We start from the raw sequence: 23,355 nt of genomic DNA, 5'->3' as shown, positions 1-23,355 counted from the left end.
TGAATAATATTCAATTCAAGGATTCATCAGAGCAGACTTCAATGGGCCTGGTCTATATATGGGGCGACTGTGGCTCAGGAGGTAGAGCAGGTCGTCCAATGATCCATATGGGTCGGCGGTTCGAATCCCGGCTCCTTCTGTCTACATGTCGAAGTGTCCTTGGGCAAGACACTGAACCCCAAATTGCTCCCGATGTGCTGGTTGGTACCTTGCGTGGCTTCCGCCGCAATCGGTGTATGAATGGGTGAATGTAATGCACAATCTATGTAAAGCGCCTTGGATAAAGGCGCTATATAAATGCACCATTTACCATTTTATAAGATTCGCTACACCACCAAGATACCCATGGACCTGTCAAAATACTTCTGTCAAGTCCACAGTCACAACTCACAACACAGAGTTCAACAACCACGTGCAAACCAGATTCACCTCAAACAAGGGATTAAATTAATTTCGATCCTATGCCACTGAAATGTGGAACGCCCTACCAACAGCCATTAAGACATGTGCATCCCTAGACTCCTTCAAGACCACTCTCTAAGGGCAACTACGGTGGACGGCTGCAATTCGAAATTGGCCCCCTTAAAAAAACAAAAAAACAAATCTGATGTTCAGATCAATCAATCAATCAATCAATCAACCAACACAATTTGGCTGGCAGTTAGTTCAGGCAGGCAGGCAGCTGAGGCAGGGGAAGGCAGACCGACAGACAGACAGACAGACAGACAGACAGACAGACAGACAGACAGACAGACAGACAATGTTACTTTTGCATAGTAGGCCTACTGTATATTTGTATACTGTTCAATCAATCAATCAATGCACGCACGCCCGCGCGCATGGTGCGACATTCTACGACACCATACCTCCGCTTTGCGACAGGTCGGTGTAAACAAAGAACGAACCTCTTTACGGGGAAAACAACAGACGTAATATGAGAGAAGCTTCGGCTCGCGGCAACAACAGAAGAAATACAGTCATGTAAACCAGTTTAATTAGCAAAATTAACTCTATTATTAAGTATCAGTGACGACAACTAGACTCCGACCATATCTGTAAGGAGTTTGAGACGCTACGGGTAGCCTGTCGGCGGCTAACTGGCTACAGGGAGGACGGTGGTGTTGTGAAGCCGGGAGCTGTGGCCTCCGACGCGGCCACAAACCCAGCGGCAGGTCGGTGGTGTTCTGCTGCTTCTCAGCTTCATCCATTTATTTATTTATCATTTAAAACAGTGCGTCTCAACCTATTCAGGCCATGACCCCTCAAATATAATCATATTTGAACTGTGGACCCCCCCATAATAACCACATTTGATCTGGGGATCCCCAGTTCAAATATGATTATTTTGGGAGGTCGACCTCCGAAAATAATCACATTTGAACTGGAGACCCCACACAATCATATTTGACGCGGGGACCCCCCATAATAATCATATTTGAACTGTAGACCCCCCAAAATAAACTGGGGGTCCCCAAAATAATCATATTTGAACTGGAGACTGATGAATTCCTGTTCTCTTTTTGAGTGTCTATTTGTACGTCTCTAAATGTTTTGATGATTTGAACAAGGTGGACCCTCTTGTAAACAAGTGTAATGCTATGTCTTTGTATTGATCAATCAATCAATGAAAGCATTATGGCTTGTTTCCATTGGCGTCCTTCATGCTCAATTCACCGATCTCACAACTTCTCGCACTGTGAGGCGATGTGAGCTCTCAGCTTGTAGATCAGCTATTTTCACAGTGTTTGCCTCTTTCTTATATTATGACAATTTGGCCAATGTTTGACCAGTTTTTGAGGGGTGCCAGCCTTTTTGATTGATTGATTGAAATATTTATTAACAGTTTGCAGAATTACAGTACATTTCAAGCACAAACTCAATACAAAGACTGTTAACTGTGAGTGGACGACCCAATTAAGCATTACACTTGTTTACAAGAGGGTCCACCATGTTCAATTCATCAAAACATTTAGAGACGTACAAATAGCCCCTCCTATATACAGGTTTAAAATCAAATCAAATCAAACTTTATTTATAGAGCACATTTACAAAGACCAGAGGTCAACCAAAGTGCTGCACATGAACATATAACAAGCATACAATCAACACAAATAGCATAGTAAAAACAACATCGAAGCAACACAAGTATTTAGACAGGTTAATTAGGTCAAACAACATTGAAAGCCAGGGAGAAGAGATGTGTTTTAAGCAAAGACTTAAAAGCCTCTAAGGAGTGGGCAGACTTAATATGTAGGGGCAAACAGTTCCAGAGTTTATAGCCTCTAAGGAGCGGGCAGACTTAATATGTAGGGGCAAACAGTTCCAGAGGTTATAGCCTCTAAGGAGCGGCCAGACTTAATATGTAGGGGCAAACAGTTCCAGAAGTTATAGCCTCTAAGGAGCGGGCAGACTTAATATGTAGGGGCAAACAGTTCCAGAGGTTATAGCCTCTAAGGAGTGGGCAGACTTAATATGTAGGGGCAAACAGTTCCAGAGTGTATAGCCTCTAAGGAGTGGGCAGACTTAATATGTAGGGGCAAACAGTTCCAGAGTGTATAGCCTCTAAGGAGCGGGCAGACTTAATATGTAGGGGCAAACAGTTCCAGAGGTTATAGCCTCTAAGGAGCGGGCAGACTTAATATGTAGGGGCAAACAGTTCCAGAGTTTATAGCCTCTAAGGAGCGGGCAGACTTAATATATAGGGGGGCAAACAGTTCCAGAGGTTATAGCCTCTAAGGAGCGGCCAGACTTAATATGTAGGGGCAAACAGTTCCAGAAGTTATAGCCTCTAAGGAGCGGGCAGACTTAATATGTAGGGGCAAACAGTTCCAGAGGTTATAGCCTCTAAGGAGTGGGCAGACTTAATATGTAGGGGCAAACAGTTCCAGAGTGTATAGCCTCTAAGGAGTGGGCAGACTTAATATGTAGGGGCAAACAGTTCCAGAGTTTATAGCCTCTAAGGAGCGGGCAGACTTAATATGTAGGGGCAAACAGTTCCAGAGGTTATAGCCTCTAAGGAGCGGCCAGACTTAATATGTAGGGGCAAACAGTTCCAGAGGTTATAGCCTCTAAGGAGTGGGCAGACTTAATATGTAGGGGCAAACAGTTCCAGAGGTTATAGCCTCTAAGGAGCGGCCAGACATAATATGTAGGGGCAAACAGTTCCAGAGGTTATAGCCTCTAAGGAGCGGGCAGACTTAATATGTAGGGGCAAACAGTTCCAGAGGTTATAGCCTCTAAGGAATGGGCAGACTTAATATGTAGGGGCAAACAGTTCCAGAGTTTATAGCCTCTAAGGAGTGGGCAGACTTAATATGTAGGGGCAAACAGTTCCAGAGGTTATAGCCTCTAAGGAGCGGGCAGACTTAATATGTAGGGGCAAACAGTTCCAGAGTTTGGGGCTGGCCACTGAAAAAGCACGGTCGCCTCTGGACCTGTAATTAGAATTTGGCACGGTCAGGAACCGCTGGTCAGCTGACCTCAGGGCCCTGGCTGGGGTCAGGAGCCGCTGGTCAGCTGACCTCAGGGCCCTGGCTGGGGAGTATGGGTCCATGAGGACCGATAAATACAGGGGGGCCAAACCATTTAGGGCTTTAAAAACAAATAATAAAATCTTAAAATCAATTCTGAATTTAACAGGTAGCCAGTGGAGTGAGGCAAGGATGGGAGTGATATGATCACGCCTCTTCGTACCAGTGAGGAGGCGAGCGGCGTCATTTTGCACAAGCTGCAGACGTCTGAGGGCAGACTGGTCCATGCATATATATATATATAGCGCATTACAATAATCAAGCCTTGAAAAAATAAAGGTGTGGATGAGTGGGATGACCCTCTCGAGGTCAGGTCGGGAAAGATAGCCCTTGATCCTGGACACGAGCCTAAGTTGATAAAAACTAGTTTTGACCACAGAGCTGATCTTTTAGTTCAATTTAGTTCTAAATTTAGATTTAGTTCAATGTTTGTTTTAAAAACGCCATTGACAATGAAGGGAAAATGTACGTCATCTTGTCCCTAAACACAAACATTAAATCCCATTAACAATAAAGAGAATTTAATGTTTGTTTTGACACCGTTTGTTTTACATCACCATTACATCACAAATCAACATGAATTAGACTTATATTAGCGCCCCTCACTTCACAGGGGTGTGATTTGTATTGTGTAGATTGGTGATGATTTCTTTCTTTCTTTCTTTCTTTCTTTCTTTCTTTCTAAAAGGGTATTGCAAGTTCTTAATGTGTCACTTCACCGCTGACTTAATTAACAGTTATTAAAAGTGTTAATAGTGATGGGCAGTAGCCAGCTACAAGTAGTGACGCTGCATACCGTAGGTTAGTAGCGTGATGGTATCGTCACTCCTTTTGAACCAAGTAACGTTTCCTGTAGTTTTGTCAACATTTGTCTCATTGTCAACTGTACTGTTCCCAAACAGCACACGTGCAAGTCAGTGCACTTTTCAACAGCTAACTAATAGATACAGTTGCCAGGCTATGTTTCACTGTAGGCAGAACATTAAATGAATAACATGGGGGTGGTGATACAGTAGGCCTACTCACAGCCAATCACAGCCGTATGTTTTTGGATGCCTAGTTGCCTACGCTACGTCTCTACATTGCTCCATTTCACCTATAAAAAACAAACAAACACGGACTCTCCTGTATTGACCGCGATGAAGCGAATGTCTGCACACACATTACTGCTGTGTGCAGGTCATGCGTGCGTGCGTGCAGTGTTCATATATTCGGATGGCTATAAGGACTAGTATATTCAATTCAATTGTATTAACCCATTCAGGGCGGGAGCCCCTTTTGGTGTTTTAAGCATTATGTCTTACTGTAGCTATTGAAAAATAGCTGACCTACAAGCTCGTAGCACGGCACTCGGTGCCGCACTACGAGCTTGTAGATCTGCTATTTTTGAAAAATCGTAAAAATGTGGCACAAATCGAATATATATTCTTTCAGAGCGAACGTTTTGAACTCAAATCTTTGCTTTTGGGGGTCCCTGGAACTACATATTTTCAGATGGGGTGTCGGCGGTCAAATACATATAATTTTTGGGCTCCTTGACATGAAATAGTTTGAGAACCACTGACACAGAACCATAGGTTATTCAGAAAACTGTCAGGATTTAGAAGACATTTGTAGAATCGTCCTCAGGTCTAAAAGTGTCAAATCACAACAAGTTGTCTCAAGACACTTTACATGTAGAGCAGAGAAACGACAGAGATCCCACCCTGAGCAAGCAATTTTGTGACAGTGTCCCCCCCCCCCCCCCCTCATTGGGCGGCCATCTGACTCAACCGTGTCATGTGAGAGAAGGAGCGACGGAGAGGAGATACAGGCAAATACAAGTAGTAGCAATAGTAATAAATGTAATAGTGTAAGATAATATAATATGGTATAACAATGATGTCAGATAATATAGTGGTATAAGAATGTTAATTACAATCGCACTGATGGGAAACGAACCCACACAACCAAAGGGAGGAGGAGAAGTCAAAGTCGTACGATTTGTCACACACGTTACCTAACCCATTTTTACAGTCTTTGGAATGACCCGACCGGGGATCGAACCCCAACCTCCCAGTTTAACCACCAGTCCACTGCCTGGTGGGGGAGGGGAAGGGGGGAGAGGTCCTCTCCCTCTCTCGCCTATTCTCACACTTTTAACTTTGTCTCTCACAGTGTCACACACTCACTGCCTCTCACAGAGTCACACACTCACTGCCTCTCACAGAGTCACACACTCACTGCCTCTCACAGAGTCACACACTCACTGCCTCTCACAGTGTCACACACTCACTGCCTCTCACAGAGTCACACACTCACTGCCTCTCACAGCGTCACACACTCACTGCCTCTCACAGAGTCACACACTCACTGCCTCTCACAGAGTCACACACTCACTGCCTCTCACAGAGTCACACACTCACTGCCTCTCACAGAGTCACACACTCACTGCCTCTCACAGTGTCACACACTCACTGCCTCTCACAGTGTCACACACTCACTGCCTCTCACAGAGTCACACACTCACTGCCTCTCACAGTGTCACACACTCACTGCCTCTCACAGTGTCACACACTCACTGCCTCACAGTGTCACACACTCACTGCCTCTCACAATGTCACACACTCACTGCCTCTCACAGAGTCACACACTCACTGCCTCTCACAGTGTCACACACTCACTGCCTCTCACAGTGTCACACACTCACTGCCTCTCACAGTGTCACACACTCACTGCCTCTCACAGAGTCACACACTCACTGCCTCTCACAGTGTCACACACTCACTGCCTCTCACAGAGTCACACACTCACTGCCTCTCACAGTGTCACACACTCACTGCCTCTCACAGAGTTACACACTCACTGCCTCTCACAGAGTCACACACTCACTGCCTCTCACAGCGTCAGAGGCAGTGCTATTTAAAGATGGAGGAGCTTGATTGGCGGACTGCAGATTGACATATTCTGATTGGCTCTGAGCTCTGAATGAGAATTTCCATCAATAAAGTATAGTGCAAATATCAGAGTGTGAGAGAAGATATGTTCCTCATTGAAGTTAGAGCTACATTTAAAAAGGTTAAACTCAATGTTGGGTGGGGCCATTCCCCCACATTTATAAAACATTTATAGTTCATGAGAATGCCCAAATTATAACATTAGTGCACGCACGCACGTGCACACACACACACTTATTTGGATATCCAGCGTTTAAATGTTCTGTTGCCCTGTCTTTAACTACAAGAAAACATTTAGTAATTACCTCTCATCTTATCCTTTTACCTAGATTTCCTGCACCTTCAGAAGGAGTACAGCAGGAGAGAGGACCTCCCGTCTCAGGTCCAGGGGGGAACCAGGACCTCCAGTCTGGTCCAGGGGGGAACCAGGACCTCCAGTCTGGTCCAGGGGGAACCAGGACCTCCAGTCTGGTCCAGGGGGAACCAGGACCTCCACAGATGAATGAGGAACAAGAGGAGCTACTTGGAAGACCAGAGGAGGCCGAAATGACAACGTTGACGATACTGTTGGTGAACATTGTAAACAGCGAATATATCGGCGAGACGGAGCCTCTGGCCAGCACCTCAGGTGACCACAGGGAAACACAAGCTGTGGTTGTTGATGAGGACTGCGGAACGTCGCAGCCGACCGGCGATGGCCAGCTCCTCTGTTCTGAAGCTGCCATCGGAGTTGAAGTCCAGGTCATAGACATTGGCACCTCAACGGAACACGCGGAACCCGAACCCGATGCAGCGGACGGTGGAACATCGCAGCCGACCGGCCATGGCCAGCGCTTCTCGTCCATCGAAGTCCAAGTCCAAGCTGAAGACATTGGTGAGTGTCAGGAAACGTCAAAAGAAACTCCACACACAGGGAGTCATACGGGGAAGAAAAGCTTTATTTGCACGGTGTGTGGCAAAGGCTTTGGTCAGATGGGCGATCTGAAACGACACGCGAGGACTCACACAGGGGAAAAACCCTTTAGTTGTGCAATTTGTGACAAAAGCTTCAATCAACATGTTAACCTGAAGACGCATATGAGGACTCACACAGGGGAAAAACGCTTTATTTGCGCCGTCTGTAAGCAAAGATTTAGTCGAAACGATCATCTGAAGACACACACCAGGACTCATACTGGGGAAAAACCCTTCAATTGTACATTTTGTGATCAGAGGTTTAGTCGAAATTATGACCTGAAGACACACATGAGGATACATACGGGGGAAAAACCCTTTCCTTGTGCACTATGCGACAAAAGCTTTAACGATAGTACGAATGTAAAGAAACACATGAGGACTCACACGGGAGAAAAACCTTTCACTTGCACAGTTTGTCAGCAGAGCTTCAGTCGAAACGGTAACCTAAAGTCGCACATGAAGACTCATGCGGGGCAAGGCTCGACTTCAGCAGCTGCCCGGTTGCCCGGGGCACGTAAAAAAAAGACTGCGGGCAAGTAAAACCCGTCTTTTACTTGCCCCGGTCGGACGGGTAGAAGTTTTTTTTTCTTTTTTTAAAAACTTTTATTCTTTCGTTCTCAATCCTATCAGTTGCGGGCCATCACTGTCTGAAGCTGACTGTCTGAAGCATTGCTCCTGACTGCCACAGAGATAGCATGCGAGTAACAAGTTCATGTAATCATATCGTTCAAGTGCACTTTGATCATTATCTATATGTTTGGTTATCATATTGATTTATGTAAAAAGGACTATTCACACTTTCGATTGTTTTTCTTTTTTTGCTCGTAAAAGTTTGCTCGTAAAAGTGTGTGTGATATGACTGTAAGCTTACCATAATCACAGTGTGTGTGATGTGACTGTAAGCTTACCACAGTGATATGACTGTAAGCTTACCACAGTGATATGACTGTAAGCTTACCACAGTGATATGACTGTAAGCTTTCCATAATCACAGTGAACATTATCATGTCTTTGGTCATATTCAAGAGCTTCTTTAAAAAACAAAACAAAAACTCAGTCAGTCACAGCTCACTCAGCTCGCCCATATGGGGGTTAATTTTATGATATATTTAATAAATATTGTGTTCTTCACAGAATCAAATGTTTTATGGTCATGTTGTTTCGCCGGGAGAATGATGGCTTGATTCTACGCTTAAAATAATTTATACAGATATTGTTTTTGGAAATGTCTATATATGGGTGGAAAACATAATGAGTGAATTTGAGGGGAACCACAAAATGGCCTCCACGTCACTGCTGCACCCTACAGCCGAGTTGGTAGAGGAAACGGAAGGTCCCCGGTTCACATCCTGACGCCGGTCTGTCTACATGCCCCTGAGCAAGACAATTAACCCATTTAGACCTGAGGACGATTCTACAAATGCCTTCTAAATCCTGATAGTTTTCTGAAAAACCTTTGTTTCTATGTCAGTGGTTCTCAAACGATTTCATGTCAAGGACCTCTAGAATTATATGTATTTGGGAACCCCTTTTGGTGTTAGCATTATGTTATGCTTTAGCTATTGAAAAATAGCAGGTCTGCTATTTTTGAAAAATCAAAGAACGACTGACATAGAAACTGTCAGGATGTAGAAGACATTTTTAGAATCTGATCTCAGGTCAAAATGGGTTAAAGCATATTGAAATGTAGAACATTTTGCCTTATATTGGTTGTTGACCACAACTTTCAGCAGCTGTCAAAGATCCCCCTAGGGTGGTTGAATATAAACCAATGTGGGATATGTTAGTAGACACCTTTACAAACACATTGGTGACTATAGATACGTTAGTAGACACCTTTACAAACACATTGGTGACTATAGATATGTTAGTAGACACCTTTACAAACACATTGGTGACTATAGATATGTTAGTAGACACCTTTACAAACACATTGGTGACTATAGATACGTTAGTAGACACCTTTACAAACACATTGGTGACTATAGATACGTTAGTAGACACCTTTACAAACACATTGGTGACTATAGATATGTTAGTAGACACCTTTACAAACACATTGGTGACTATAGATATGTTAGTAGACACCTTTACAAACACATTGGTGACTATAGATATGTTAGTACTTAGTAGACACCTTTACAAACACATTGGTGACTATAGATATGTTAGTACTTAGTAGACACCTTTACAAACACATTGGTGACTATAGATATGTTAGTAGACACCTTTACAAACACATTGGTGACTATAGATATGTTAGTAGACACCTTTACAAACACATTGGTGACTATAGATATGTTAGTACTTAGTAGACACCTTTACAAACACATTGGTGACTATAGATATGTTAGTACTTAGTAGACACCTTTACAAACACATTGGTGACTATAGATATGTTAGTAGACACCTTTACAAACACATTGGTGACTATAGATATGTTAGTAGACACCTTTACAAACACATTGGTGACTATAGATATGTTAGTAGACACCTTTACAAACACATTGGTGAAGAAAATTATTGGTAAGAAATGTATTCCCAGATTTGACATTATACTGATAATATTCCCTGACTATAATGATTGTTTTTGGAACGCCCTTATTTCTCTTCCCGTATCGTTCCACTTTTGCCGCAACCACCATTCTATTCTAACCACCATTCTATTTTCAATGGGCTTTTTACTGAAAAGATTTACAAGCGGATTTTGTTCACGATCGCACAGCGAATGGCTCTTTGCCTCATTGTCAATATTCTGTGACTACTTAAAAGGTAAGTAAACAACATGAAAAATGCCTGGCAGCTGGGCTATTTCGGTTAAATATAATGGGCACTGAATGAGTTAATTTGCAAGCAGTCTACACACAGAGAATGTAGAATAATTATGTGCCTGTTATCTCTCCTTAATACAGCATGGAATTGTGGACAAAATCTCATCCAACGATAACAACATATTCTAAGACTTGGTTCTGACATGCTAAATCTCAGCCAGTGGCGGTCCGTGGCTCAAATGCTGAATAAGTAATGGATCTTGATATGAAAAAAGGTTGAAAACTACTGGTCTATATACGGGCGGGACATGGTGTGTGTGCTGTTGGCCTGCCGCGTGTCCCCCCCCCCCCCCCCCCCCCCCCCCCCCCCCCACTGTAGTGCATGGCGTGCATGTGCACATCTTGTTACCGGGGCAGACCGAGGGTTTTTTCCAAATCACCCAAATCACCCAAATCACTGAATGCTCCTTTAAATACACTATATTACTGACATTGTATACTTTGTTCAAATGGCAGAAATGGCCGATCTACAAGCTTACAATGTGGTGTAAGATGGTAGATCTATTTCAGCTTTGACGATTATGAGAAAATAATTGTAATTAGATGATTATGTAATAATTGTGACAGGCCTGCGTACGTGTTCGGTGGGAGGAAGCCGGGCAGAGAGGAGGGTGATATGTCACTGTATGTACTCCTACGGGCTGGGGGGGGGGGATCCTGTCAGCAAGGGAGTGTTGGGCGGGAGGAGTAGGACGAAGGCTCTACGTCCTCCCGGTGGAGGCTCCTCACTGGCAGGTGAGTCAGTATAGGATACAACAGTATGTGTCCTCCCGGTGGGGGCTCCTCACTGGCAGGTGAGTCAGTATAGGATACAACAGTATATGTCCTCCCGGTGGGGGCTCCTCACTGGCAGGTGAGTCAGTATAGGTATACAACAGTATATGTCCTCCCGGTGGGGGCTCCTCACTGGCAGTTGAGTCAGTAGGATACAACAGTATGTCCTCCCGGTGGGGGCTCCTCACTGGCAGGTGAGTCAGTAGGATACAACAGTACGTCCTCCCGGTGGGGGCTCCTCACTGGCAGGTGAGTCAGTATAGGATAAGACAGTATATGTCCTCCCGGTGGGGGCTCCTCACTGGCAGGTGAGTCAGTAGGATACAACAGTATGTCCTCCCGGTGGGGGCTCCTCACTGGCAGGTGAGTCAGTATAGGTATACAACCGTATATGTCCTCCCTGTGGGGGCTCCTCACTGGCAGTTGAGTCAGTAGGATACAACAGTATGTCCTCCCGGTGGGGGCTCCTCACTGGCAGGTGAGTCAGTAGGATACAACAGTACGTCCTCCCGGTGGGGGCTCCTCACTGGCAGGTGAGTCAGTATAGGATAAGACAGTATATGTCCTCCCGGTGGGGGCTCCTCACTGGCAGGTGAGTCAGTATAGGATAAGACAGTATATGTCCTCCCGGTGGGGGCTCCTCACTGGCAGGTGAGTCAGTATAGGTATACAACCGTATATGTCCTCCCTGTGGGGGCTCCTCACTGACAGGTGAGTCAGTATAGGATACAACAGTACGTCCTCCTGGTGGGGGCTCCTCACTGGCAGGTGAGTCAGTAGGATACAACAGTACGTCCTCCTGGTGGGGGCTCCTCACTGACAGTTGAGTCAGTATAGGATACAACAGTATGTCCTCCCCATCGGGGCTCCTCACTGACAGGTGAGTCAGTATAGGATACAACAGTATGTCCTCCCCGTCGGGGCTCCTCACTGACAGGTGAGTCAGTATAGGATACAACAGTACGTCCTCCCGGTGGGGGCTCCTCACTGACAGGTGAGTCAGTAGGATACAACATTACGTCCTCCTGGTGGGGGCTCCTCACTGACAGGTGAGTCAGTATAAGATACAACAGTACGTCCTCCCGGTGGGGGCTCCTCACTGACAGGTGAGTCAGTAGGATACAACAGTACGTCCTCCTGGTGGGGGCTCCTCACTGGCAGGTGAGTCAGTAGGATACAACAGTACGTCCTCCTGGTGGGGGCTCCTCACTGACAGGTGAGTCAGTAGGATACGACAGCAGTGACAACGCAGCAATGTGTGTGGGGAGGAATTAACTGGCATAACAACTAAATTGTGGAGAATAAGGGTTAAAAAAACAGGAAAAAGGAATATAATGAGTATATATATATATATATAGAGCACTGTTTCCCAAACAGTGGGTCGGGATCCATGTGTGGGTTGTGAACCGACTTATGGGTCGCGACTCGCGAGTAAATATCCCTTTTCATTTCCTACAATATTTTAACAAGGTTTTCAAAAATGTTCAACAAAAGGTTTAAATTTACAAGTCTAAATGTTTCAGAAATGACCAAAATAATGAATTAAAATGTCCCAGATCTAACGAGCACCTTTTCAGCTAATTCAAATCCACCATCTTGGAACTGCTGTTATAGGCTTAACGAAAAGCAACTGGAAGTGAATGCCGTTGGCTGGAAGGGCAGCGAGGGGGGCGGGTCTTCACTCAGTAGAGCCAATAGAAATGGTAAATAAAATGGTAAATGGTGCATTTATATAGCGCCTTTATCCAAGGCGCTTTACATAGATTGTGCATTACATTCACCCATTCACACACACATTCATACACCGATTGCGGCGGAAGCCATGCAAGGTACCAACCAGCACATCGGGAGCAATTTGGGGTTCATTGTCTTGCCCAAGGACACTTCGACATGTAGACAGGAGGAGCCGGGATTCGAACCGCCGACCCATGGATCATTGGACGACCTGCTCTACCTCTTGAGCCACAGTCGCCCTGATAGAAGCCCTAGAAGCTTCACCCTACTTTGTAATCATTTTTAAAATTAACGGGACCATAATTTACAACACGCAGAGAAAGTTATTTGGTGCTGAGCCAAACTGTAAAAACAGAAAATGTAGAACAAAGCGGGGCTCGGAACTCTCTTTAGAATGCTCCAAATATGGGTATAGACACAGCAGCAGTAATATGGCGTTTCCACCGTGGTCTTTATCAAGTACAACTAACTAGCACACTTGATGAAGGACAAATAAACGTCATATTACTGCTCTTGTATCACTAATACATATGTTTGGAGCATTCATAAGTGAGTTGATATCCCGCTGGGACAATAATGGCTAATCTGATCTAATCTCTAGAAGAGAAAACAAAAACTTGAAGGGTTTCTATTACTGACTGCTTACCTTTCCTGTGACATTACAATAAAATGTGTTACCTCCTCCTTCTAGACCTCCCACTCCTCCCTGTGTGTAAAGAGGAGGTTTCACAGCAGGAGTGGAGCTCCAGTCTGGTCCAGAAGGAACCACCACCACCTCCACAGATTAAAGAGGAACAAGAGGAGCTTCTTGAAAGACCAGAAGTGTCTGGTGGGCCATCGTTGACATTCCTAGTTTGTGAGGTGTGGAGCGATGCTCCCTCAGGTAAGAATTAGAATCGTGTGTGCCATTTCATTTATCTGCATGTACTAATCAGCAGTAGTGGCTTTTGGGAATATTAGAGAAACTTGACTTTGAAAGATTAAAGTGCAATTAACCATTTTCGTACCATAATCTGATGTTATTACTGTATTTCGTATAACGAGGTAGAAGCGTGGAAAGACAAAACATTCAAAGGCGACTGCCGGTCAGAGTATAAGGCTTGCTTGTTACAGAAGCCCAGTAGGGACAAAGCACGTCTGCAGACTCTGCACGTCTTTAGTAATTATGAAAGATGTGTAGAAAAACATATATAATTTTCGAGCGATTTAGTGTAAGACCCAGCCCGCTGGATCGGAGCTGCGCTGCACTCTGGATGTTGTCATGTAATATTTCACGTGTACCACTCCTTATTGGATATAATAACAGATTAGATCAGATTAAGTTAAAAATAACGGTTAATCCAGAATTTTCTAACGACTATAGAAAGCAAAAGACGTGATAGTATTTATTAGTGGCAGCAGTGGCTCAGGAGGTAGAGCGGCTGTCTTGGAATCCGAAGGTTCCAGGTTTGTACCCCGGCTCCTCCTGGCTATATATGTGTCGAGGTGTCCTTGAGCAAGACACTGAACCCCTAACCTAAAGTGCTCCCAGTGAGCAGATTGGTGTCTTGCATGGTTTCCTCCGGTGAATGCTCACCGAATGTGCGCTATATGAATGCAGTCTATTTAACATTTAATTATTAACAATAACTTTTTTCCCCTAGGTTTCCTGCACCTCCCTGTTTCCCCTGAACAGCTGCAGGAGAGAAGCTCCAGTCCGGTCAGTCCGGTCCAGGAGGAACCACAACTTCCACAGATTAAAGAGGAACAAGAGGAGCTACTTCAAAGACCAGAAGAGGCTGGTGGGTCAACTTGGACATTACTAGTTGTGAAAGTCAAAGACGACGATGATGGTGAAAACAGAGAGACAGAGCCTGTAGCCGGCACCTCAACTGAACACATGAAAACACAGGCTGATGTAGAGGACTGTGGAACATCACAACCAACTAGTGATGACCAGCTCCTCTCTTCACACCGTTCTGAATCTGACACTGAAGACAGTGATGAGTGGGAGGAGGGCCTGAGTTCATCAGAACAAACCGACTCCATGAGCAGTCACACGGGGAAGAAAAGCTTCAATTGTAGGGAGTGTGGCAAAACGTTTACAAGAAAGGACACTCTGAGGATCCGTGAGAAGTGTCACGCATGGATGCATGAAACAACACATGAGGACTCACACGGGGGAAAAGCCCTTTACTTGTACCGTCTGTAGCAAAAGCTTTAATCGTAAGTCCAATTTGAGGTCTCACATGAGCACCCATGGCCAAACACTCTTCACCTGCACAGTGTGTGGCAAAGGCTGTGGTCAAAAGAGTGCTCTAACGGAACACATGAGGATTCACACGGGGGAAAAACCCTTTATCTGTGCTGTCTGCGAACAGAGATTCAACCATAATTCCCATCTGAAGAAACACATGATGACTCATACCGGGGAAAAACCCTTTAGCTGTACGGTTTGCGGCAAAGGCATTGGTCAGATGAACGATCTGAAACGACACATGAGGATTCATACGGGGGAAAAACCCTTTGTTTGTACTGTTTGCGGAAAGACCTTCAATCGGACGTGTTCTCTGAAGATACACATGAAGAGTCATGCAGAGGGAGAAACACTTTAGTTGTGGTTTGTGACATTAGGAGTTGTGAGCACACAGTGGTGGAAAAAGTACTCAAATGATTTACTTAGTAAAAGTATCAATACTGCAATATATAAATACAAGTAAAAGTACGGAATTCAATGAGAAATTAAAACTAATTGAACATTTTCGTTCTCATTTATTTTTCATATTTTGGGTGAATTATTTTATGCAATTAAAAAGTAATTAAAAAACAGAGGCGCCTCACATATTAGGACAATATCAGTCACCAGAAAAAAAGGACGGGCGTTTTCGATTAACCCATTTTGACCTGAGATCAGATTCAAAAAATGTCTTCTACATCCTGACAGTTTTCTGAAAAAGCTATGTTTCTATGTCAGTGGTTCTTCGATTTTTCAAAAATTGCAGACCTACAAGCTCATAGCGCGCCACTCGGTGGCGCGCTATGAGCTTGTAGATCTTGTTATTTTTCAATAGCTAAAGCATAACATAATGCAAACACCAAAAGGGGTTCCTGCCCAAAATGGGTTAATCTAGCATGGTTAGAACAGAGTTTGAAGTTACAATAGGTTTGTATAGGAAAGGGGCCGCTAAAATAAATATCATATATCTAAATACTGAATCAAGCAACTGAAAAACTCTCTTTGCGTGTTTGTTCACATAAGCCTGAGTAGACGATAAAATGACAAAGTTTTGAAAGTGAAATATCACTTTAACGATGGGTTTTGTTAAAATGAAAATCACATGTCTATTAAAAAATCACACCCGTGTGAACTGAGTGGTGCACTGAGTGATGTCACACACTAACCATAGCAACCATGCTCACCTGTGCGTGGCCCCACGTACAGGTACACACATACACAGATACAGACAGACAAAGCTGGTTGTTGGAGTGGTTTGCACCACTCAAAAATACTGAATCAAGTCTGGGGTGAAAGACAGAAGCCTGAGTAGTGAAATGACCCCAAACATGTTTGAAAGAGAAACATTTAACTCATTTGACCCCCATAAGAGAAGATTTGTACGGCTCTAGCAGTGATTCTCAACCCGTTTAAATTCAAGGACCACCAGTTTGACATGCATTAGTCAGCGGACCCCCATTTAATGGTATTTCTATCTCTGGGGGACCCCCATTTATATTGTAAAATCAATGTTAATCCAACTCTGAGTGTACAAAATGGAACGGGTCCATTTGGTTCCATTTGCCATTAAAATACTGAATCAAGTCTGGGGTGAAAGACAGAGTAGATGTCGTGAAATGACCCCAAACATGAAAGAGAAATATTTAGCTCATTAGCTGCCACATATAAAACGTTGTCTTATCCTGAGTTTTTTGACTAACCTTTGAAAAATCCGAGACTATTATGTATGTAATATGTAATATAATGCAATGCATAATATTAAGAGCGTCTGCTAAATGCCTAAATTGTAATGTAGGCCTAATCCCTTGTTTGAGGTGAATCTGGTTTGCACGTGGTTGTTGAACTCCCTCTGGTGTTGTGACTGTGGACTTGACATTAAAGGAATATTTTGACAGGTGCATGGGTATCTTGGTGTAGGTGATTCAGTGAATGATGCAAATTTTATAGACCAGGCCCATTGCAAGATTATCATGTGTAGTAGTCTGCTCTGATGAATCCTTTGAATATTATTCAAGTTTTGTAATATCAAATAAGGATGTTAATCATTAACCATAATACACAGTGCATGGTACCCCGAGTCCAAGTAGCCTATAGAATAGTAGGTAGGCCTACTGTATTTGTACTCTACTTTACTCATAATAGTAGGTCACAATAAAGCATACATTTTGTACTCCTATGGCCTATCTGTCTCCCCAGCTCGATTCACTGTTCTACCACAAGAGGGCGGTCTTTACCTTTGCAATGTACACATAAACAAGTAGTCTAGTAGCCGAGCTGAAATCATGCACCCCCCCTGAAATATACTTCTAATCTGTGTTTTCTTATTGTAAAGAAATGTGCTGAAAATGATGAGCCATGTTAAAAAGTTGTACAAATGTTCCACCTACCTCAAAGCTCTGTCGAATTTGTGAAAAGGCAAATATGAATTTACTAAAATTACATAAATCGACATGGAAGTCAGACATTTGTAAGTAGCAGAATAGGATGTTGGGGCTTGCTACCATTTATTTTTAACCTGACTAGGGGGGGAACCCAGTGTACTCTCTGCTGCCCCATCTGGCGGAGTCAGGTTAGGTCTACTCTACATCATCCCCAGAAACACAAAACAAATATTGTTATATAAGATGTCTGAACCTCTATGGTCTGAACCTATGTTTTGAGGGTCAATTGGATCTCACTGAAACTATTCTTAAAGTGACTACATACATGTGCCCATGCCCCATGGCATGCTGGTGTGAAAATCAGTGCCGCCATTATAATATAATCACCGATCATCGAAAGGGCCTTTCTGTGTGGAGTTTGCATGTTCTCCCCGTGTCCCCTAGGGTAGGTATACCATAGACATATATACATAGACGCCCCTTCCGGCTCTGAGGCGTGTGTCAAAATTGAAGGCACTATTTTCCCGACATTCCTTGCGAAGAATAGCGGAAGCAAAGCGGAAGCTTGTCAAGCTTCCGCGTGCGTAACATAAGTCCCGGAAAAGACGCGCTGTGATTGGCCAGTAGTCACTTGAGTGACAGCGAGAGACATGGAGGATTCACATGAGTGACGTCACTCGGGCAGCGACGCAGTCGCCTTCAGCAAATGCCTTCAGCACTTCTAAATAAGAAAGCTGCGGAGAACTGTTGCTTTGTGTTCACTCTTTTAATGTTTTCTGTTAGTAATCTAATCCCCCCTGGCTCTGATGTTGTATTGTTAATAACTTTGTTGTTTGTGTTTGTTTTTTGTCTTGTTTTGTAATGTATATTGTCATGACTGTTATAAAGATTTGTTAAAAAAAAAAAGCCTTCAGCACTGCACTTCCGCCTTCATTGGGATACACGTCGCGCCAATGAACTGCAGCGGCAAATGAGGCGTCTATGTATATATGTCTATGAGGTATACCCTCACAAAAAACATGCAGTAATCCTGGTCTCTAAACTGCCTCCCCCTGGCCAGCCTGATGGAGGGGAAAGGAACTGGTTGGAATAACGTGTTCCTTCCACGCGCTACATCCAACCAGGGAAACTCCCCCCTGTCAGGTGTAAAGGAACTTGGACACTCAGGCATGAAGGAAGCATGAGTTCAAGTCCGTTGCTCTCCCCATGTCCCCCATATATGGGGACTAGGTTGGCGGAGGGTGTGTAGAGCCCAGGATCACATTAGATAATTGACACGGGTGAAAAATGGGTTACAAAATCGTGGGATAAAAATGATAAGAGAAAAAAAAATATATATATATATATAATCACATTGTTTTTACGAAGTAAGAGATACCAATATTGCATATAACAAATAAGGTATCTAGACAGATGCTGGGGTTTAAGGAAGCTTTATACTAAGAATATAGCACATACAAAAAAACATCCTCAGTAATGAACAATATTCGGCAGTATACACATTAAACATTATAGAATGGCCTGCATTATGCAGAACAAAATACACACAGCCACACAATCCATTACAGTACTCCGCCCTGTACACACTCACAGGCAAATATGTAAGCAACATGCACAAACAGTGACCACTCATATACACTAGCCTGTACCATGCAGAACAAAATCACATTAATCAGTCATCGTGTTCATAGAACTCGTCAGAGTCTTCTTTGTCTTCTTGTCCATGCTTTCCATGAGTGACAAGGAGATCAACCAGTGAGGTTGGTAGGACTGGACCGCAGGACCGCACTGGATTCAAAACCACTCTTCCACTGAGACTCACAATTTAAATAGCTCTACATTCTGAGCCTTGCCAAGTCATGTGGCCCATATGGGAGGAGCCTATCTCCTCTTGCTGTAGTGTGAGGCAGCTTGATGTACAAGTACACTCCCTGGACATGACTAGTATGTCACAGGGACCCTAATCCAACCCTTTGGTATTACCCGGCTGGGGATCGAACCGCCGGCCTTCCAGTCTCAGGGCGGACACTATAACTACAAGGCCACTGAGCTGTTGATGATATCCAGGGCAGAGGAGGCTGAAAAACAGCCAAAAGACATGCACCTTAATAGACTGGGTGCCTGATCAAACATAAAAAAAAGTCTGCACACCAATTTCTGCTCCCAGACATATTATCTTTTACAATGTGGTAACGCTTCGGCCCAAAACGTTACCACATTGTAAAAACTAAAGTAAAAAGTAAAATATGTCTGGAAGCAGCATTTAATTTGTGTACTCATCTCATCAGTTTGTGAAAACATGCAGACACATGGAAAAGAGTATAGGCTATTTATTGATTGATTGAATACCTTTATACTATTAACAGGCTTTGGGCCACGCCCCTATAGGGCCTATAGGCTTGTTTCCATAGTGGTCTTCTGTATAATATCGGAATCGGTCAGAATCGGTATCGGCAGATATGACCCTGCAAATAATGGGAGATCGGTCATAATTTCATAATCACGCACTCCTACTTTTTTTTTTAATTCATGATGATACCCTTTACGGGTGTGCAACTCTGAGAGTGTACAAAATGGAACCAAATGGGGGTCCTTGAAATTAAAACATTTTAGAACCACTATTACTACACTATATGGAACAGATCCTTAATTAGAATAATTGGAGCAACTGGTCTGTCTGCTGTCTCCCATGCCAAGTTGCTGCGGAAAAGGGTTTATTTATTACAAGTTAATTATTAAAAACAACCAAATCTCTTTGCCGATAACAGTTCATCTACCGTTATTATCGCCGGATAGGGAGTCTTGTGGTTAAAAACAAATGTATAAACTAAAACACAATACAAAATAAACTTTAGTGAGTTTAAAAACAAAACAAACAAGTTATACAAAGGCACCCATTGAGTCCTGACGTCACTCGTTCATCCCCTGGTCACGGAAGTCACTTCTCTACGGAGAATGACGGGTCATCTTAGAATCGTCTCATATAATAAGCATAGTGGTCCAAAAATAAACAAACTGTCCCGGCGACATTGGCGGAGAGGTGGCTCTGTATCGTTTACTACAGTATACGATACAGAGTATTGATACAGGCTGTTTCTGGCGAAAAGTTCACTATAATTCGGCGGCGGTAATTTATCGCAATCAGTTGATTCTTCACATCCATATTATGAGTGAAACCGTCAGGATCATTTGTTTATTTTTGGAACACAGTCCTTCTTTGACGCGAAATAAAGAAATGTCTATGAGGATTCAGAATGGGGGGGCTGGGGGGACGCGACACAGGTAGGATGTGTAAATTACGTCAGACTTGCGTGCGTCGTGCTCTATAGAGTGCCGAAGTCCTGACGTCACTCGCTCATCCCCTCGATTCCCCTGGTTCACGGAAGTAATTTCTCTATGGAGAATAACATGGGGTGATCTTAAAATCGTTTCATATAAGCATTGTGGTCCAAAAATAAACAAGCTGTCTCGGCGTTATTGTCAGGGAGGTGTCTCTGTATCGTTTGAGACCGTCAGTCACTATTATGATACTATTATAGTATAGTATCATATTTCTAGTGAAAATGTAACTAATTCAGTAGCAGTAACAATAGCGTTTTCTCTCAGTCAGTTGATTATTCATATCCATATGAGTGAAGCGGACGGGATGATTTGTTTATTTTTCAAACACAGTTCTTATACGAGGCGATCTAAAATCCCCCTATGGGGATTACAATGCAAATAAAAAGTACATGAACCCGTGGATTTATAGCGCCCTCTACTGATATTGACGTCAGACTTCGGTGCTCTATTGTCTGGAATCTCTCTGCGTTTTCTGTAATGCACAGTATATATGCACAGGATACACTGTATCCTTTAGTATACTGTACGTACCGTACGTTAGTATAGTAGTACTGTGCAAACCTATAGTACTTGTATGTGCCCGATCCAGGGACCACATCGCACCAGTCCTAACAAACCTATAGTACTTGTATGTGCCCGATCCAGGGACCACATCGCACCAGTCCTAACAAACCTGCAAATGAAATACTCACTCAACAGAAAACATGTGGCAGCTTTGCGGTTTTCCTGGTCCAACCAACATTAGACTTCCTCCACCGATTTAACACTGATCCTCATTACTGCTGGTTTTTATCTACCTACCAGGACCTCTAGTACTGCTGGTTTCATGTTGTACTGATTAGTACAAGAGGTCCCGGTAGGTAGATACAACCATCAGTACTAGAGGTCCTGGTAGTTACGGTTGTGTTCCCCCCTTAAGACTTAAGACTAAACCCCACCCATCAGAGGTGTGGCTTCCAGAGGTACCTTTCACCTGAAAGATTTTGAAAGGTACCTTTAGATGTCAGTGAGGAACAGACCAACAGCACTGGACTGTAGATAAAACAGTACTAGAGGTCCTGGTAGGAGATAAAACCATCAGTACTAGAGGTCCCGGTAGGTAGATAAAACGATCAGTACTAGAGGTCCCGGTAGGTAGATAAGGCCATCAGTACTAGAGGTCCTGGTCGGATAGAAAGGGGCCCTTGATGACCGGGGTTAGGAGGAAACAGGAAGTAGGGTCCTGCTGCTGGCCCCGCCCCTCACATCAGAATGATGTCACAGGTTGGCGTCCACGCAGCGGCCAATGGGAGCGTCCGGACAGCGGCAGGTGAATCCTCCGGGTCGAGGCAGACACAGGTGAGAGCATCCTCCGTTGTTGGCGCAGTAGTTGTATCCTGATGACAACAACAATTACAACAATGATTTAGGCATTTAGCAGATGCTCTTAATCCAGAGCGATTTAAAGTGGTTAAGGGGTGTGGCCTCACCCTGATGACACGTTGTGGGCGTGGCGGTGATGCCGTACACCCTGGAACGCTTCTGGGGCAGGAACTCGTCTGTCTCTCTGCCTGTCTGTCTGTCCACCGCTACCACCGCCTCTCTGAAAGAACAACGCATGCAGCGGGGTGCATACTTAGTTTAGACTAGTCATTGGTTAGACATGGGTTAAGGTTAGGTTTAGATGTGCTGCCCCGGGGGAGGTTAGGGGCAAGCATATAGTATAGACATCCAGTCCTGATGGTGGCGGTAACTTATTATGCCGATTTTGGCCGAAATGACCGAATCTGGCCGTCGTCATTTCCGGTTAAACGGGTGTCAACATCCGCTATCTTTCTGCACTGTGTTACACAGTGATCTGTCCCCGATGCTATGCGATCATCGTTTATTTTCATATCTAAGTCAAATTAAGCTCTAATCAAGCCCCGCATTTTGAGCAGCTATGCACATAAAGATCACGTGCGCGACCGTGCACGTGAGGATTTCGGCTGGTTTTAGGTGAAGGACATCGGCCGTTAGCCAATAATGCTAAAAGTTGCTACATTGTTTAAAACAAACCACCCGATTATAGGGAATAAAACAATTACGTCAATAACGTCAACGGTAGTGGGGGATTAATTAATTCACTACATCAATACCGTCAAGGGCAATAAGAGGGTTAATTAGATGTTAATTAGATGTTAATATATCCATGTAGGCTATACCCCCTCCAGTCAGTGTAATAAAGGGATATTACGTATGGTTAATGATATGTTAATTAGATGTTAATGAGATGTTAATTACCTCCTCCAGTCAGTGTAATAGAGGTACCGTCCGTAGGCTACCACAGAGAAGGGGTACTGAACTCCCTCAGCGATCTGACGGCGCTCCCTGCTGGCCGGGTCCACACACTCCACCTTATGAGTCCCTGCTCACACACACACACACACACACACGCACGCACGCACGCACGCACACAGGCAGGCAGGCAGGCAGGCAGGCAGGCAGGCACGCACGCACGCACACAAGCGCTTGTATTAATATTTATTCAATAATTTATTCAACAAAATGAACACTGCGGACAATGGACCTGAGTTCTCTGAACTAGCCTACATTACCCATGATCCCTCCGAGTGTCCCTAACTACACTACCCACGATCCCACTGAGTGTTCTGAACTACATTACCCACTTAATGT

General features: G+C 44.0%; 2 protein-coding genes across 2 annotated transcripts in view; one reads left to right on the top strand and one right to left on the bottom strand.

The window, feature by feature from the left end:
• Nucleotides 1-903: 903 nt before the first annotated feature.
• Nucleotides 904-15,630, top strand: LOC306921441 (uncharacterized protein). Its single transcript, XM_079498572.1, has 4 exons — nucleotides 904-1,172; nucleotides 6,796-7,340; nucleotides 13,454-13,645; nucleotides 14,406-15,630. Exons 2-4 carry the CDS (start codon nucleotides 6,965-6,967, stop codon nucleotides 14,951-14,953), a joined length of 1,116 nt encoding a protein of 371 aa, XP_079354698.1. The 5' UTR covers nucleotides 904-1,172; nucleotides 6,796-6,964; the 3' UTR covers nucleotides 14,954-15,630.
• A 3,145-nt stretch (nucleotides 15,631-18,775) lies between these two features.
• Nucleotides 18,776-23,355, bottom strand: part of LOC306922508 (nidogen-1-like) — a 72,532-nt gene continuing 67,952 nt past the window's right edge. Inside the window, exons 22-24 of the mRNA XM_079500167.1 lie at nucleotides 22,963-23,086; nucleotides 22,170-22,282; nucleotides 18,776-22,076 (exon numbers count right to left, since the gene is read on the bottom strand). Of these exons, the coding sequence (XP_079356293.1) occupies nucleotides 21,958-22,076; nucleotides 22,170-22,282; nucleotides 22,963-23,086 (356 nt within the window). The 3' untranslated portion in view covers nucleotides 18,776-21,957. The remainder of the gene's footprint in view (nucleotides 22,077-22,169; nucleotides 22,283-22,962; nucleotides 23,087-23,355) is intronic.

This window comes from Electrona antarctica (genome assembly GCF_951216825.1).
Source record: "Electrona antarctica genome assembly, chromosome: 4".
Classification (NCBI taxonomy): Eukaryota; Metazoa; Chordata; class Actinopteri; order Myctophiformes; family Myctophidae; genus Electrona; species Electrona antarctica.
This window is presented reverse-complemented; position numbering and strand designations above follow the sequence as displayed.